Below are 18,368 nucleotides of genomic sequence, written 5' to 3'. Positions count from 1 at the left end.
AATGCATACCATACAACAACTGTGTTTGATGTCAAGTTATGTTTGTGTGTATTCAAAACATGGTGTCTTCTTGTGTTTGTTCGTGTATTTTTGATTGAAAATCTAGTATTTCGATAGGAGGAAGTAGAGAAACTGATGATGATGATGAGAGAGGCTGGGATACAGAAATAAGGATTGGGGGAGATAACATAGTTTAGGTTTATTTTTTTTTAATAATTTGGGCTGGGCTTAAATCTGGGCCGGGTTTCAATTGTTGGTGTGGGTCAAAACATGGAATTATTTTTATTTGTTAACGGTCTGCTCATTTACGGCTCGAGTTCGGCTCGGCTCGTATTTGTTCGCGAACAAGCTCGTGTTCGGATCGTTAGTTAACGAACTCGAGCTGGAACACGTTTTTTTGTTCGATAAGAAAGCTCGGCTCGGCTCGGCTCGGTTCGTCAGAAAAAAAATAAAAACTCGGCTCGTTTACATCAAAACTCGGCTCGGCTCGGTTCGTGAACAACCTTAGAATTTACCAAATACCTTTTAACAGCTTTTCAACAAAAAACTGTTATAACTGTATGCAACAAAATATCAAACGGAACCTAAAATAGCCACAAACTTTCCCGGTTCTTACGTGAATGAAGCTATAAAATGAGAAAAGAGAAAAAAAATATTATTGAATTTAAGAAGCACTAATGAAAAAAAAAAATTGATCTCCCTCCTCATATTTCAAATTAAAGGCCACTTAAGAGATTATTCAAAATGTTCTTATTTGCTAAATTAATGCATATATCAGTCATATCAAGTTATTTTATAATAATTTTTCGTATTTTTTGTGTGTGTTTAACATTACTCGTATAAATTATTTCACAACAGAGTCCAGTACTTTTCCTTAACTCCGGTTTTATACCGAACGTAGAATAAGAATAGGATACATTCACAGATTACAATCGAGCATTCCAAACAATATTTCTTCCTACAAACATTCTTACACATCTTTGACTCTGAATACAGAAAAAAAAACATCAAATAAACAGGAGAAATGATGAACTTTTAATTGGGAAATGACGAGAACCAAACTCAGCATAGAAGCCACAAAGACAGAAACACATCAGATCAAAGCAAACATTTATTTTGAATGAGAAAGAAGGAATCACGATACTCACACATGTAACTCAAACAAGTGTTTACGCGTTGAAATGGAAGCAAAACTCAGTAAGGCTCGATGAAATCAGTATCTTTGAGCTGCCCACAGTTAATAATGATAACACTTCTGTCATATACTTGTGTTTCAGAATTCTGAATAGCATAAACCACATCCATCCCACCTACAACTTTTCCGAACACAACACAAACTCCATCAAGTTGGCTCTCGGCAGATGTACTGATGAAAAAACTCGAGTTGTTACGGTTCACTACCTTATGCGTCATTGACAAAACCCCAGGCTTTGCGTGCTTATGCACAAAGTTCTCATGCGGAAAATATTCACCATAAATAGACTCTTCATTTCCTGTAACACCCACGTCCGTTCCATAATATTTGCAAGTAAAAATGTCAAAAGGCAATCCTTTATAGTGCAAAGGCTTGCCTGACTCTCCTTTTCCCTTCTCACCCGTACAAAGTACACGGAAATTTTCAGCTGTTATAGGATTTGTGTCGGCAAAGAGCTCAAAAACAACGCGACCAGTTGGTGTGCCAGCTATTTCAATATCCATAAAAACCTTGGGGTTTTTCATATTGATCAGCTGGCCACAGTCAACAATGATCACCCTTTTCTTATTGACTTCTTCTTCAGAATCCTGAATAGCATAAACCACATCCATTCCATCTACAACTTTCCCGAACACAACACAAACTCCATCAAGTTGTTTCTCTTCAGATGTGCAGATGAAGAACATGGAGTTGTTACAATTTTCCTCCCTATGAGTCATTGATAGAAATCCAGGCCCTTCGTGCTTTCTCACAAAGTTCTCACTCGGAAAATCTTCCCCGTAAATCGACTCTTCATTACCGCAAGCACCAACATCAGTTCCATAACTTCTTTGTGTCACAAAGTCAAAAGGCAATCTTCTATAATACAAAGGCTTGCCGGATTTTCCCATTCCCTTCTCGCCCGTACAAAGTGCACGAAAATTTTCAGCTGTTATTGGATTGGTGTCAGCAAAGAGCTCAAAAACAATACGACCAGCAAGTTCACCAGCGATCTCAATATCCATGAAAACTTTTGGGTTCGTCATACTTTTTCCCTTCTTTCGAGATTTTAGAATTTGACGACACAAATTGCTAGACTTGTTCAAGTAAACGTTTAGCAGAGCACTGCCAGGCCCAAGTCAACAACTAATAATATAACTGTAACGCAACTACATGTACCCTTCTTTTATTTATTGCCCCTCACCTTAACTTTGTGTAATCAACATTGTACAAACGTGCCGTTCGGCTAAACCGCGTGCCGTTCACGGTTAATTGCTTTCCAGGATAGGATAGGCTCGGCACGGCCCAGACCGTAAATTTATATGGGCAGTTCATAAATTATGTTCAATATTAACTGGACTGTTAATTATACGGCCCGGCACGCACGACCCGTTTGTATGACCGGTTCAGTCATGAGTAGCACAAATTTTGCATTCACTATAGTTTTTGGATAATTAGATATCTTCTTGTTTTTTTGTCGGGAGATATCTTCTTGTTTTAAGTCTACAACTTTTAAAAAGTTTCCTTTTTTTACAACATTCCTTCTTTTAGATCATCTTCAACTATGCACGGATTATCTATAATATCTACATAATAATAATTTTTTTGAAATTATACCTAATATATAAAAAAATGACTATACACAAATCTGTTAGGTAAATTTTTACATAACGAAGAACGCCATCATCTATATCAAATCCATGTCAACTACTTCTAAAACTTAACTATGATGCACTCTCCTGTTTTAATCATATGTATATAAATAATTATAATATGATATATATAGTATATATTATTTATTAATTTCGGTTTATAGTATAATATATATATAATTATATAATGTATTGTCATGTGTACATATAAAAATATTTTACCGGAAAAATATAAGTTCTCTTTTAATGTTAACCTAATTTATATTACTTATATAAAATTTACTAATAAACTAATATAATAAAAAAGTTAGCAAATGTTTTGAAATATATAAGCAATGTTTAATAACTATTTTTTCCCCATGTTTAAATATTACAATAATATCATTAAATATATTTTTATGAATTGTATAATTTATTTTCACTTGTATTAAATAAAGAATAATCAATATTTTATTAATATTTCTTTCACATCCTTTTTTTATCAAAAGGAAGCCATTAAAAATATTAGTGTTAAAATTTGAATTAACAAATCAAAATTATTTTTCAAATATAGCTAATCATTATAGATAATACCATTAAAATAAAATTACTTACACGTTCAACAAATTTTAGATAACATCTATTTAACATCATTTTAGCTAATAATTATAGCTACTCCCTTGAAAATGCTCTTAACACCTTTCTTTTTCTGAAAATCAGATTTTACTGCAATTCATTAGGGAATGATGTTATATTTAATTTTTAAAATTGTTAATATATTTTGCCTTTCAGAAACTTGAAGATGCTAAAAGGATATTTTTGCTCCGATGTTTAAACTATCCGTGCCCAAGTGTTCTAAAATTTGGAAGACATTATTTGATGGAGATACCTTTAGTGATTTATTAAATAATCGGTGAGTGTTAATCGAAAATAATTTAATTAACTAAATAATAATATATAATTTTATTTAAATTTCAGTGAACTTTCATAAGATTTATAAAGTAATATCACGTATCATTAGTTCATATTTGATATTTAAGTGATTTTTACATATTTTTCTTAACAATTGTTTAATGTATAATAATTATTATTCACTACTTAGTGAATAAGTGATGTTTAAGTAGAAAATCTGTCAGTGTGTCATACCAAGCTCTAGATGTCTGATAGAGCTTTGAGTAACTTGTACACAAAATCTGGAAATTATGGATCTTCAAATCCAGGTGGCTGTTGCACATAAATTTCTTCTTTTAATTCACCATTTAGGAAGACACTCTTGACATCCATTTGATACACTTTGAAATTTGAATATGTAACAAATGCTAGAAAAATCCTTATTGCTTCAAGTCTTGCAACTGGAGCAAAAGTTTCATCATAATCAATTCCTTCTTCTTGTGAGTAGCCTTTTGTAACCAATCTTGCCTTGTTTTTGAAACCTATACCATTTTCATCCATCTTGTTCCTGAACACCCATCTCGTTCCTGAACACCCATTTTGTTCCAATTACACTTCTGTTCTTTGGTGCAGGAACTAACTCTCAAACCTTGTTTCTTTCAAATTGATTAAGCTCTTCTTGCATGGCAGATATCCAATCAGGATCCATTAGAGCTTCTTCAGTTTTCTTGGGCTCTACTTGTAACAGAAAGCATGCATGTAGGAACTCATTAGCGGTAGCACTTCTAGTCCTTACACCAGCATTGGGATTACCAATTATTGCATTTGAATTGTGAATCCTATCCCATTTCCTGGTGTGAGTTTGTTGACTGGTGCCTTCATTATTTTTTTCATTATTAGAATGACTAGTAGATCCTTCTTCTCTTTCTCCCCCTGAGTTTGTACTATCAAATTCAGGTGTTTGAGATGAGCTTCTATTTCCATGATTTTTTTTGTTCAGTAGACTCTCCATTCATCATCTGTTGTGCATTAACTTCATCTTCTTCATCAAAATTACTGTTAATATTGAGGTTTTCAAATGCAAGGGCTTCAGCTTCATTATAATCAAAGCATTCCAAGCCTTGACATTTGTCATCATCAAAAGTCACATATGTGCTCTCCATGATTTTCTTTTGATCAATACATAGACCTTGTAGGCAGTTCTCTCTAATGAATATCCCAGAAAAATTGCTTCAAAAACCTTTGAGTCAAAATTTTCCACTTATTCAGAGTTGTCTTTTAAAATATGTTATAGGGAGAATTTCGTATAACAATGTTGTGGAGGTTAATGGGCGGAACAAAGATCAAGGATGGTGTTCGAGGGCGGAGGAAGGTTGTTTGGTGGTGGCTGAGCTTGTATGTGGACTCCTTAAGAAAGAATAGGGTTTGTTATTCTCTGTCAAGTGTCGACTCATGTCCCATACAAGTGCCTACGTACCCTATTTATAGGGATCAAGCCTCACGTAGTTCTTGGGGAACAAGTCACGTAGGCTAGGGTTAGGACTCTTCAGCCCGTGCAGCCCAAGCCCACGATAAAGTCAGGCCTTCAGCCAATTAGTCACGTAAATCTCGATCGGCTCCACACGCTTCCTACAATCTCGCGGCATCTCCGCAATCCTTCCCGTGATTGTAGGAACAACCCGTGTCGACCCCGAAATCTACGAGCAACTCAGTCATCTATGAGTCGCTTTCCATGTTGCACACAAAGTCTTTCGATGCGGCCCGGCCTGGTCACCTCGGCCCGCACCGCCTTCAAATAATAAATATAATGTCACCTCTGTTTCTATAAGATGTGGGCTCATGAGCTCAGCCCGCGTGTGGGCAGCTAAGCCCACCTCGCATGAAGGCACCTGAGCCCACCTCGCGTGGGCACAACCGAGCTCAGCTCGCATATGAGAGCCCAAATGACAAATGTGAGCTCACCTTACATGTTTGAGCCCATCTCTCATGTCATGAGCCCAGCTCGCATGTGAACCCAGCTCGTATGTTACGAGCCCAGGCCGCATGTGAACCCAGCTCGCATGTTACGAGCCCAGCCCGCATGTGCTGGCTCAAGTCATATAAATCCATGGCTCTAGCCCACACACGAGAGTCCAGCTATTTAGTGCACCCACAGGGACCTGTTTAGGGCCCATGGCCGAAAGCGGGCATAACAACTACCCCCCAAAATTCCTGGTCGCATCTTGAGGCTAGGTATTTTCTAATCTTTTTATGGCCTCGCAAGTGTGAGCCCACCAGGCCGCACCAAGCCGCCTCGCGTGTCTCGCCTCGCATGCCTTTCATCTTTGCATTCATTTTGACAGCCGTTGGACAGCTGGCGTGGGGATTCGTGTCATCTTATGAGATGACGACACGTGTCGCCTCCTCCTTTCTCTCTCCTATCTCCTATAAATATGTGAGATTTCAATTCATTTCTCACATTTCCAAAAACACTTCCTGAATTGCTGCTCAATTTGCTCAAGGATCTACCACGGCGAAGATTATCATTTCAACAAGAACCGTCTACCGGCGGCGATATTCTCCGGGACCAGATTCATCAGGATCTTCATACACCTCTCCCACAGGTACTCTTCGATTCGAGCCCGTTTTTTATTCATGCTTTATTCACGCACACCATGCGAGCACACACCACCTGTTCGATGCGAGTTCACACACAACCACAACGCGCGATGCGAGCCCTTTCGCTCGTTTAGATACTTAGGTACGACCCCGTGTGAGATGTGAGGACACTTAGGTGCGATCCCATACTTGTTTTTTTTTTGTTTTCTTTTTAGGGCCACACACTAATTTTCACCATCTTTTACAGATGTCGAGTGCGTCTTCAGCCCGCTCCTATGGATCATCTCGCTCTTCCTCGAGCCCGGCTCGCACCTCTGCTAGCCCGGCTTGCTCTTCAGCTACTCCATCTCCATTAAACCAATACCCTCCTGAGCAGCGAGGCTCCAAGGACTTCCAACGCGAGCTGACCTCTCTTTCTGGTCGTCTTAGCCAACCTATCTCTCCCGGCTCAGCTATCACCCCTCAAGGGGCTTTGAACATTGCCAGAGTTGAGAACTCGATGCGAGCAGCTGGATCCGGCTCGCTTGATATTCACCTCGACCCGAACCCTGAGGATTTTACCAGGGAGAAGAATATATATAATTGGAGAAATAGGCCCGTGGACCTCTCTCATATTCCAGCCTCCCTTGGGGTAGAAGAGCTGCTAAACCGCGAGCCTGCTCCCTTGGATAAAGACCGAGCCGAGGAGATTTTAAGAGAAATGGCTGAAGAGAGGGCAGCCCGTCTAAGGCAAGCAGCAGCTAACCACCTCGACCCCATTCACCTTGACTCAGAATCAACTGACAGCGACCTGGGGAGTGCATACTATGACACCAGGAAGAAAGGAAAAGAGCCTGTAGCTGCTGAATATCCCATCCCGGGACTCGAGGGTGAAGATGACGGCTCACATTGGTCCTATGACTCTCCTCAGAGCGAGGAGGTGGCAGATGTTACAAGTCAGTACAAGATTTGTAACTATAATTATGCCCCCGCGGCCTCTCCTGAGCCTTATGTGCCTCCTGCCCAGCCCGAGCTCGAGGGTGAGATTGTTTTCAAAAGGCAGATCATTCCTGATGGGGAGGAGAGCTCAACTGTAAACGAGGAGGTTAAGGTGCTCGCTTGTCGCGACCTGCCTACCTCGCTGACTCAGAAACATCTGGCCGAGCACATTGAGCAGTTTCAGCTCGAGGGCCATATTGTCTTGCCCCTACCTCATATGAGATGCTATAGATTCAATAACTCGGAGAATGGAGGCAGGGTGCCTCGCATGGTCTTGTCCACCTTCCTATTAAGGCTGGGAATCTCCTCTCCTCTTCATCCCTTCATCAAAGATGTTTGCGAGTACTTCCAGCTCGCACCCCTGCAGATCAATCCAAACGGATACCGGGCCGCCCTCGCATTGTACATCATGTACCACAAATGCGGGTACCCTTCTCTAACCGTGAGGCAGCTGGGTTACTTCTTCCATTTGAAGCATTCTCCTAACGACTTTGGGTATTTCTACTTCTCTGTCTGGCCGTGCTTCAACAAGAAGAACCTCATCCACAACGGGCCGAGCAACTCAGGGAAGTGGAAGAGCCCTTACTCCTATATCCACGAGGTGCCTCGAGTCCAGACTCATTTTTATTATAATCCATGTAAGTTTTCTCCTGCCCGCTCTCGTCTCTTCTACCATAGCTCTTTCCTTTTAACAAGAATTTCTTTTATCTCCAGCCACCCCGCCTCGCACTATCCTTGTGGGACAGGAAAAGATAAACGCGGACAGTCTTCTAAACCTTCCTAAGGCGGACCGGGACATCCGAAAACTCATAACGACCTCCAATCTGGTCGCATGTGGGTTTTTGAAGGAAGGAGTGAGGCTGACTCCTCAGAAGAAATCTAGGAAGAGATCCAGAAAGGGTAAGAATATCGGGCCCGCACGTCCGGGCCTGGCTGTTAGCATGCGCGAGCTCGTGTGCTCGCGTGCTCACTTTTCCTGCATGCATCTCGTTTCACATCGCACTTTAATTCTCCGTATTTTTCACCTTCTCGTATTACTTCTTTCCTTTGCATCTTGCTGTGACTAATCTATTGCTTTGTTGTTTTCTTTTTCAGAAATGGCCATCTCCCCTATCCCCTTCATGGAAGAGGCTGAGCAGGCTGCGGCCTCGGGCCCAGTTCAGCCCGCAGCTGCGAGCACAAGGGCTCGCTCTCAGGCCAATCCTCCGGCCCGCATGACTACTCTCTCCGAGCATCTCAAGGATTCAGGGCCCTCTCCTCGACTAAAGAGGCATAGAGGTAAAGAAGGAAAAACTGGCGAGCCTGAGCCAAAGAAAGCTGCTCCCTCTGATGCTCCTCTTCCCTCTTCTTCTTCTGCCAATATGGTTGCGACCACATTCGGCCGGCTCGCCCAAGGTCACATCAGCGAGCAGGATTTAAAGGATTGGTCTTCTTCTGCTCTCGAGGTTAACCAGGATGCACTCTCCCGAGCCGCGGCCGAAGTATACTATCGTCAGTTATCTAAGGCTCGAGAGATGCGAGCCCTCAGCCAGACCAACACAAAGCTCGAGGCTAAAGTCAAGTCCCTTCAGAGCAAGGTCACTGAGCACGGGCAAGAGAAAGTAACGCTGGTGAACAACTATAATCAGAAGATAGTTAACCTGAACGCTGCTCACGACAAGGCCCTAAGGGAGCAGAAGGAGGCTCATGACCTGGCTGCTGAGGCATGTAAGAAGGAGAAGGATGCCCTCGAGGAGAGGGTGCTCGAGCTGGAGGGATCAGTCTCTGCCCTGACCGAGGGCCGTGAGGCCGCCCTCGCTGATGCTAGGAACCTGGGGGACAGGAATTTCATGAAAGTCTTTATGAAGAAGGTTCCTGACTTCGATTGGGCGGCTCTGGGTGCGAGCACAGCGAGGCATGCTGACAAGTTGAAGCTGGAGATGGAGAGGGATGCCCAAATTGCTGAGGAGGCTCGGCTCGCGGCCGAGAAGGCCCAGGTCGCTGGTGAAAATCGTGAGGGAGCAGAGGCTGATAACCCTTAATGTAATTTTGATTAGAACTAGACTTTTGACTGGGTAAGCGGGCACCCCTCTCGCCTCGCGCTTGTATTTGAAATATTCTGCCTCGGGGCATAACTTATTTAACTTTTGTTTGTATAAAATGTCTAAGTTTTTTGTGCCCGCGTATGTCTTTACGGTGCTAGCTGGTTTTTTTTTACCATGCTTCTACTGACCAAAAAGTAATCATAACTCTGGCCGCTTATGACGAGCGTTACCCCTTCACTGCGAGCCCAATTTATTCAGCTCGTGTCATTTGTTCAATCAAACAACCATTGAAAGAGAATGTCAAGTGGAACAAGCCCGCATCGACTCGCAGGTGTTGTAGGTGTGCTCGCACTAGGAGCTCGCATGTGTCTTCTCCTCGCATCATGCGACTTTGAGTATGTTTGATGGAGGGCTGGGCCCCCTGGGTCGCATTTATGGTTTTGAGGGCCAGGGTATGAGCTCGCATCGCGGGCCTATATCTCTATCCACATCTTTTATCTACTATGTGTTCGTATTTGTCTAAGCGGGCCGTGGCCCGGCTCGTTTCATGTTCTTGGCATCAAGCGGGTCGGGGCCCAGCTTGATTTAACATGTTAATAAAACAACTGTTCTGTCCTCGCATGGGTTCCCAAGGATGGGGTCCCCTGCTGGGTATTTAATCTATTAACAGAAGTTAAAATATCAAGTGCACAAATAGAGATCAATCGTTTATTCATTGATAATGAGAAGTGAAAGGAATACATGCTTGTGGTTTCAGGGAGGCACCTATATGGCACTACCCCCCGAGACTTAGGAATATTTGAAGATAATACTAAGTCTGAAAAGAATAATATTACTGATAATACTTGCGAAGGTGTTCCGCGTTCCAGGCTCTTGGGATCAACTTGTCTTGCATATCATTGAGGTGGTAGGTTCCCTCCCAGAGCACCGATTTTATCTTGTAAGGGCCTTCCCAATTTGCTCCCAAGACTCCGTGACTCACCACCTTGGTATTTGGCATGACCCGGCGCAGAACTAAATCTCCCACCTTGAAAGTTCGGGCTCGAACCTTACTGTTGTAATGCCTAGCTGTCCTCTGCTGATATGCCGCAATCCTGATCTGAGCCTCTTCTCGAGTTTCTTCGATCATATCCAAATAAAGCCGATGATTGACCTCGTTTGCCTCTGAGTCATAGTTGTCCCTTCGAAAAGATCCTGCTCCCACTTCAACGGGCACCATAGCTTCACACCCATACACCAGAGAGAAAGGGGTCTCTCCAGTTATGGTTCGGGGTGTAGTGTTGTAAGACCATAGGACCTGGGCGAGTTCTTCTGGCCATGCTCCTTTCTTCTCTTCAAGCTTTTCCTTTAAGGTATGCTTAATGATTTTATTAACAGCCTCTGTCTGCCCGTTACTCTGGGGGTGGCAGACTGCGCTAAAGCTCTTCTGAATCCCCAGCTGCTCACAAAACTCTCGCATCTCCTTGCTATCAAATTGTTTCCCATTGTCAGATATCAGCTTGTAAGGGATGCCATAGTGACATACAATAGCCCTGTATACAAACTCCCTGAGCTTTCTCGCTGTGATAGTGGCTAGGGGCTCGGCCTCTGCCCACTTAGTGAAATAGTCTACCGCAACTACCGCATACTTGACGCCTCCCCTGGCCTTCGGGAGTTCCCCAATCAGATCAATTCCCCACATGGAGAAGGGCCAGGGGCTCATGAGGGATGTGAGAGAGGCCACGGGGTTGTTGTAATAATTGGCATATCGCTGACACTTATCACAAGCTCGGGAGAATTCAAAGGCGTCTTTTTTCAGCGTTGGCCAGTAGTAGCCTTGACGAAGGATTTTCTGAGCTAGAGAGCTACCCCCCGAGTGATTGCCACAAATACCCTCGTGTACTTCCCTTAGGATGTAGTTGCATTCCTCCCCATGTATGCATTTGAGAAGAGGGACACTGAACCCTCTTCTGTATAGAATCTCGTCGTATATAACATAGCGGGCTGCTTTGTATTTTATTCTCCTTGCCTCGTTCTTTTCGTCCGGAAGTGAACCTTCTCTTATGTATGCTAGAATAGATGTCATCCACGTGGGGCCAAGCTCATTACTGAGGCTGCCCACCTCGTGCTCGGGCACACTGGGTTGCCTCTGTATATCAAGGGACACGGTCCCTAGCAAAGTGCTCTCGCGGCGTGAGCCGAGCTTAGCTAGCTCATCCGCGCCTTCATTCTGCCCACGCGGGATTAGTTCCAGCCTCACCTCGTTGAATCTTGCGATTATCCTCTGTGCGCACTTCAGGTAAAGCTCTGTTCTCGGCCCCTTAGCTTGATACCCCCCATTTATCTGATAGACCACAATCATGGAGTCACTAAACACATTCAAATTCTCGACCTTCATTTCCAAAGCTAGCTTGAGACCGTTGATCAGGGCCTCATACTCAGCATCATTGTTGGTTGCATGAAAGGCCAGATGGGTCGCACGTCTGATCTTGTGAGCCTCTGGGCTGATTAGCTCGATTCCAGCTCCTGCTCCATCACCGTTAGAGGCACCATCCACATATAGGCTCCACCATGGGGCACTATTTTGTCTCTCCAGTCCAACTTCTTCTGTGCTAGGTAGAACAACAAGGGCTCCCGGCTCCAATTCTTGATGTGGGGGAAATTCTAGCACAAAATCGGCCAGGGCTTGGCCTTTGATCGCAGTCCTTGGCTTATAATCCACCTCGAATTGGCCGAGCTCAACCGTCCACTTCAACATTCGACCAGAAGACTCTGGTCTATGCATCACTTGTCTGAGGGGGTAGGAGGTTCGCACTTCTATCTTATGTGCCTGAAAATAGGGCCTGAGTTTTCGGGAGGCCAGAATCAGAGCATACGCTAGCTTTTCGAGGCTTGTGTATCGAGTCTCGGCATCGGCTAGCCTTTTACTCACATAATATACCGGGAGCTGGACACTATCCTCCTCTCGGACTAACACTGCACTTATTGCAAAGTCGGAGACGGCCAAGTATAGGATCAAAGTTTCTCCTGCCTTTGGGTTGGACAATATTGGAGGGCTACTGAGATGCTTCTTTATGTTCTGAAAGGCTTCCTCACATTCTTCGATCCACTTAAAGTTCCTCCCCACTCCTTTGATTGCTTTGAAGAACTCTTGGCATTTATCGGAGGATTTTGAGACGAAGCGGTTTAAGGCAGCCACTCGTCCCGTTAAGCTTTGAACATCCTTCACCCGTCGAGGGGATCTCATCTCGAGTAGGGCTTGTATCTTGGCTGGGTTGGCCTCAATGCCTCTATGGTTGACAATAAATCCCAAAAACTTCCCCGATTCAACCCCAAACACACATTTCTGGGGGTTGAGCTTCATTCTGTACTCCCTTAGGATCTGGAACATTTCTGCGAGGTGGCGGACATGATCCCTCGCTTCTTTCGATTTCACCAGCATGTCGTCTACATAGGCCTCCATAGTCTTCCCCGATTGATGTTTGAACATCTTATTCACCAGCCTCTGATAGGTTGCCCCCGCATTAAGGAGCCCGAAGGGCATCCCGATGTAACAGTAAAGGCCCCGATCAGTAATAAAGGAGGTGTGCTCCTGATCTGGCCCATACATGGGGATTTGGTTATATCCCGAATAAGCATCCATAAAACTAAGCAGCGCGTGTCCAACCGTGGAATCAACCAGCTGGTCGATGTGGGGTAGAGGAAAGCTGTCCTTCGGGCAAGCTTTGTTCAGGTCGGTGAAGTCTACACATGTCCTCCACTTGCCATTGGGCTTCTTGACAAGCACGGGGTTGGCCAGCCACACGGGGTAGAAGGCTTCTCTCACAAGTCCTGCCTCCATTAATCTATCCACTTCTTCTCTGAGGGCCTCTGCCCTCTCTCCACTATTCGGCCGTCTCTTTTGCCTAACCCCCTTTTTTTTCGGGTCCAAGTTGAGCCGGTGGCACATGACATTTGGGTCAATCCCTATCATATCGGAGTGTGACCATGCAAAGACATCCAAATTCTCCTTTAGGAAGCGGGCTAGATCCTCTCTCAAGTCAGGACTTAGGTTAGAGCCTATTCTGAGTACCTTGGAGGGATCATTTGGGTCTACCAAGATCGGGATTGTGTCCTCTGCGGCCCCGGCCCTCTCGACCATTGGGGGCATTCTCGGGTCTAAATCTGCTCGAGCCTTGCTAGTTTTTTCCATTTCCGTGATTGCCAAACCTTCCGCATCCTTGAGCTCGGTCTGGTGAGCTTGGGTCAGGTTTATCAAGCGTTCAGAGGTTGCAGTTACAGTTCGAGTGATTCCGTAGGGTGGGTCCATAGTGATTGTTATTTCTTTGTGTGCCCACTTCCCTCTCCTAAGTCTTGTAGTGATTTGTTCTGGGCTCTTTTCTTCATCACTTGCTTCCTCTACAATCCCCTCTTGTATCAACATGATGGGCTGAGATGCTTCCATTAGTAAGGCCCCTGGGCGTGGTTCCACATGAATTCCCATGTGCTCGAAGTAGTTCTCGGGCAACTCCTCAATTGAAATCAAATTACAAGTCTCGTGGACCTCAGGACGTATTCTTTTCCTGCCCTCTGCCTCTTCCATGGGGACGTCGCCCTCACCTGCTTCAGCTATCTCCCTTGAGGCATTTCTTGACTCGGCCGCTTTGAGTGCCTGGTTGTAGCAGACCCTGGATTCGTATTGACAGCTCTTCAAGATGCCTACCCCCGTGGGGGTTGGGAATTTTATCGTCATATGATGGATCGAGGTCACCATCCTCATCGCCCTCATAAGGGGTCTGCCCACTATAACATTGTAGGCACAAGGCTGGTCTACAACTGTAAACATAGCGATTTGGGTGGCCACATGAGGCTCCTCTCCTATGGTCACCGGGAGCCGAATTGTCCCTTTCACTCCGATCGAGTCTCCCGTGAACCCGTACAGGTGCCCACCTGTTGAGGTTAATTCGCTATCCAATAATCCCAGTTTTTTGTAGGCATCATAAGTCAAAACATCAGCCGAGCTCCCGGTGTCCACCATTGCTCAGTGAACATTCACCGTCCCAATCTTCATTTTTATGACTAGGGCATCGGTATGAGGGTAATGCACCCATTTTGCATCGTTCTCTTTAAACACGATATCATCGACCTCCCTTTCAAAGAGCTCCGGGGGCCTTTGGCTTAGATGATTGACGTTGGTGAGCGGCTTGTCCTTTGCTTCCCGGGCATATCTGTCCATCGCCTTCCGGCTGTCTCCACCAATGTGAGACCCGCCTAGAATAATATGAATACTACCAGCCCGAGGGACCCTTTCTTTATCTTCTGGGGGTGGAGGAGGGACGGTATGATAATCCGTCCTGTGTCTTCGAACCTCCTTGACAACCCATTCCGTAAGCTTCCCTTGTCTAATCAAAGTCTCGATCTCATCCTTTAGTTGTCTACAATCAGCTGTATCGTATCCGGTGGCCTCATGGTATGCACAATACTTCGAAGTGTCTCTTTTATTGTAGTCTGTGAGAGGAGTTGCCTTCCTGAATACCCCCTTCCCCACATATGTAGCATATATGTGGTCGATAGAGGTTACCAGAGGGGTGTGTGTCTGCCATTTGCTTGTATAAGGCCTTCCCGAATCTTTAGTGGTCTCTTTGCCACGGGCAGACTTTTTCGGGCTCGAACTACGCCGATACGTCTTCCTCCTTTCGTCAGGGCTTGAGGATCGGTCCCTCTTGTCTCGATAGCTTTCGCTGATTTTCAGCTCTCTCATCGATTTCTCTACCCTCTTGAAGGGTTCGGCTTGCTCATAGAACTCGGCCAAGGTCCTCGGCTCACTCGCTTGGAGGCTTTACCAAAATTTCGATCCTTCTTTCAGCCCTGCTATCAAGAAATTTTTGATGGTCTCCTCACTGGCTCCTCTCACCTTGGGGACCTCGGCGTTGAACCGACGAAAGTAGTCTGCCAAGGGCTCCCCCTCCTTTTGCTTGATGTTGGCTAACGTGGCCACAGGAGGCGAATAGTGGAGGGTCGACTGAAATTGTCTGACGAACAAGTCCTCCAATTGCCTCCACGTTCTTATGCTAGCCGGTCCCAACTTGGAGAACCATTGTTGGGCACTACCTCTGAGTGATGCCGCGAAGAGTCTGCAACGGGTCATCTCCGGCACCTGATAGACTTCCATCTCAGTGTTAAATTGAATAAGGTACTCCGCCGGGTCGGCTTCGCCGTTGAATAGAAGGTCGGGGTTGTGCCTAAACACCCGAGGTAGGGGGGATGATCGGATAGCAGCCGTAAACGGAGAGGGGGCAGCCGAGGCAGGGGGCCCTCTCTTCTCTTGCTCCATCTCATCTAAGATTCTTCTCAGGTCCCTTACTCTAACAACTTCTCCTTCTCTGTCACCACCCGCATTACTCGAATGGTATGAGCCCTGAGGTCGTTCGCGGCGTCCCCCTCTTCCAGCTCGGTCCTGCGACTCCTCTTTACGATTGTCTCTGCGTCTATGTCGCTCCTCCCTCCTGGGTGAGGTGTGTTGACGTCTTTCCGGAGGGGTAGTTGCCCGTTCCCTTTTCGAGCCTCTTTTATCCACGGGCTCTTTCTCTTCTCTCTCCTTCTTACAATTCTCCAATTTGAGCCTGAGATCATGCTTGCTTAGTTTTCTACCCACTCGGTCTAGCACGCTAGTTGACCTTGCCTCAGATGAAGCTGGCTTCGGCCCCGATCTCGTAGAGATCTGGCTGCCCCGCTCATCATGGCCTCGGGGTATATCTTCCTTTTCGCGTGATGTTTCTTTCTTCTGTTTGGTCTCGGTTGCCACGTCATCAAAATCATGGATCAGCTTCTTCTGAGGGCCTTTGCCCTTCCAGCTACGCTGTGAGACCTTGAGGCAGCGCGCCTTACGCTTGGCGTTCCAGACCGAGCTTCTTTCTACCTTTGACATTCGGGCGTTGATCTGATTCATCTGATCGGCCAGCCCTTCGAGGTACGTCATCACAGCCTGCCCGTCCATGGTTGCAATTGGTGGAGGTGGCGCCTGATTTTCTGGGGGCGTGTGTTCGAAAGTAGGGTCCTTCTTGCCTCCGCTCCCTGGTGTCGTCGCTTGCTTGCTTTCTTTGGTCATCTTTCTCCCTAAGATGAACTACCCTTCCTTCTAGCGCCAAATGTTATAGGGAGAATTTCGTATAACAATGTTGTGGAGGTTAATGGGCGGAACAAAGATCAAGGATGGTGTTCGAGGGCGGAGGAAGGTTGTTTGGTGGTGGCTGAGCTTGTATGTGGACTCCTTAAGAAAGAATAGGGTTCGTTATTCTCTGTCAAGTGTCGACTCATGTCCCATACAAGTGCCTACGTACCCTATTTATAGGGATCAAGCCTCACGTAGTTCTTGGGGAACAAGTCACGTAGGCTAGGGTTAGGACTCTTCAGCCCGTGCAGCCCAAGCCCACGATAAAGTCAGGCCTTCAGCCAATTAGTCACGTAAATCTCGATCGGCTCCACACGCTTCCTACAATCTCGCGGCATCTCCGCAATCCTTCCCGTGATTGTAGGAACAACCCGTGTCGACCCCGAAATCTACGAGCAACTCAGTCATCTATGAGTCGCTTTCCATGTTGCACACAAAGTCTTTCGATGCGGCCCAGCCTGGTCACCTTGGCCCGCACCGCCTTCAAATAATAAATATAATGTCACCTCTGTTTCTATAAGATGTGGGCTCATGAGCTCAGCCCGCGTGTGGGCAGCTAAGCCCACCTCGCATGAAGGCACCTGAGCCCACCTCGCGTGGGCACAACCGAGCTCAGCTCGCATATGAGAGCCCAAATGACAAATGTGAGCTCACCTTACATGTTTGAGCCCAGCTCTCATGTCATGAGCCCAACTCGCATGTGAACCCAGCTCGCATGTTACGAGCCCAGCCCGCATGTGAACCCAGCTCGCATGTTACGAGCCCAGCCCGCATGTGCTGGCCCAAGTCATATAAATCCATGGCTCTAGCCCACACACGAGAGTCCAGCTATTTAGTGCACCCACAGGGACCTGTTTAGGGCCCATGGCCGAAAGCGGGCATAACAAAATGTAACATTTGCTTCCAAACACATGAAGATGCTTTATATTAGGCTTTCTTCTAGACATGATTGAGTAAGGTGATTTTCCATGTATCTTGTTAATGAGATATCTGTTTTGAGTGTAGCATGCAGTATTAACAGCTTCTTCCCAAAAACTAGTTGGCAGGTTGGCATCTTGCAGCATTGTCCTTGCAGTTTCTACTAATATTCTGTTCTTTCTCTCAACTACCCCATTTTGTTGAGGTGTTCAAGTAGCAGAGAATTCTTGAACAATGCCTTTATTTTTGCAGAATTCACTCAATGTTGCATTTCTGAATTTTGTCCCATTATCACTTCTCAATCTCTTTACACAATTTTGATCTTCAGCCTGTTTTTCTATCTTCTTTATGTGCTCAATTATGATGTGTGGAGTCTCATCTTTGGAGTGCATAAATTCTACCCAAGTATATCTTGAGAAATCATCCATCATCACAAGTGCATATTTGTTTCTTGAAATTGATAAGATATTTACTGGCCCAAACAAGTCCATGTGAATAAGTTACAATGGTGCACTTATGGAATTCACAGATTTTGACTTGTGACTTGATCTTTTCATTTTTCCTTTCTGACAGGCTTCACAAACTTCAATTTGAGCAAACTCTAAATTTGACATGTCTCTCACCAACTATTTCTTGACCAGAGTGTTGATTGCCTTGTAGTTTAGATGTGAGAGTTTCTTATTCCATAACTTGATTTGCTCTATGGATGCCTTGGTGTAGAAGCAACAAATTTCATCCTCATTTGTTGAGTATAAGTCTGCAACAAACAAGCTTCCTTTTCTTGCTCCTTTCAGAGCAACTTCATTGGTTTTCTTGCTGATGAAAGTACATTCTTCTTTATCAAATAGAACTTTAAAGCCTTTGTCTGCAAACTGGCTTACACCGAGAAGATTTACTTCAAGACCAGCTACCAATGCTACATCATCAATGACAACATTTCCAGAAACAATCTTGTCATGTCCAATTGTGAATCCCTTGATGTTGTCTCCAAAGGTCACCAAAGGGCCATCCTTCTCCTTAAATTG

At 45.1% G+C, this 18,368-nt stretch overlaps 1 protein-coding gene across 1 annotated transcript; it reads right to left on the bottom strand.

The window, feature by feature from the left end:
• Positions 1-914: 914 nt before the first annotated feature.
• On the bottom strand, positions 915-2,401 carry LOC141724276 (uncharacterized). The gene has a single exon (XM_074526350.1). The coding sequence runs from the start codon at positions 2,218-2,220 to the stop codon at positions 1,195-1,197; it is 1,026 nt and encodes a 341-aa protein (XP_074382451.1). The 5' UTR covers positions 2,221-2,401; the 3' UTR covers positions 915-1,194.
• Positions 2,402-18,368: the final 15,967 nt, after the last annotated feature.

Source organism: Apium graveolens, chromosome 5, assembly GCF_009905375.1.
Source record: "Apium graveolens cultivar Ventura chromosome 5, ASM990537v1, whole genome shotgun sequence".
Taxonomy (NCBI): Eukaryota; Viridiplantae; Streptophyta; class Magnoliopsida; order Apiales; family Apiaceae; genus Apium; species Apium graveolens.
Note: the sequence above shows the minus strand (reverse complement) of the source record. Positions and strands in the feature narration are given on the sequence as shown.

Excerpts from the sequence above, each read along its gene's own strand:
- LOC141724276 (XM_074526350.1), bottom strand. The coding sequence starts at position 2,220 with ATGACGAACCCAAAAGTTTTCATGGATATTGAGATCGCTGGTGAACTT.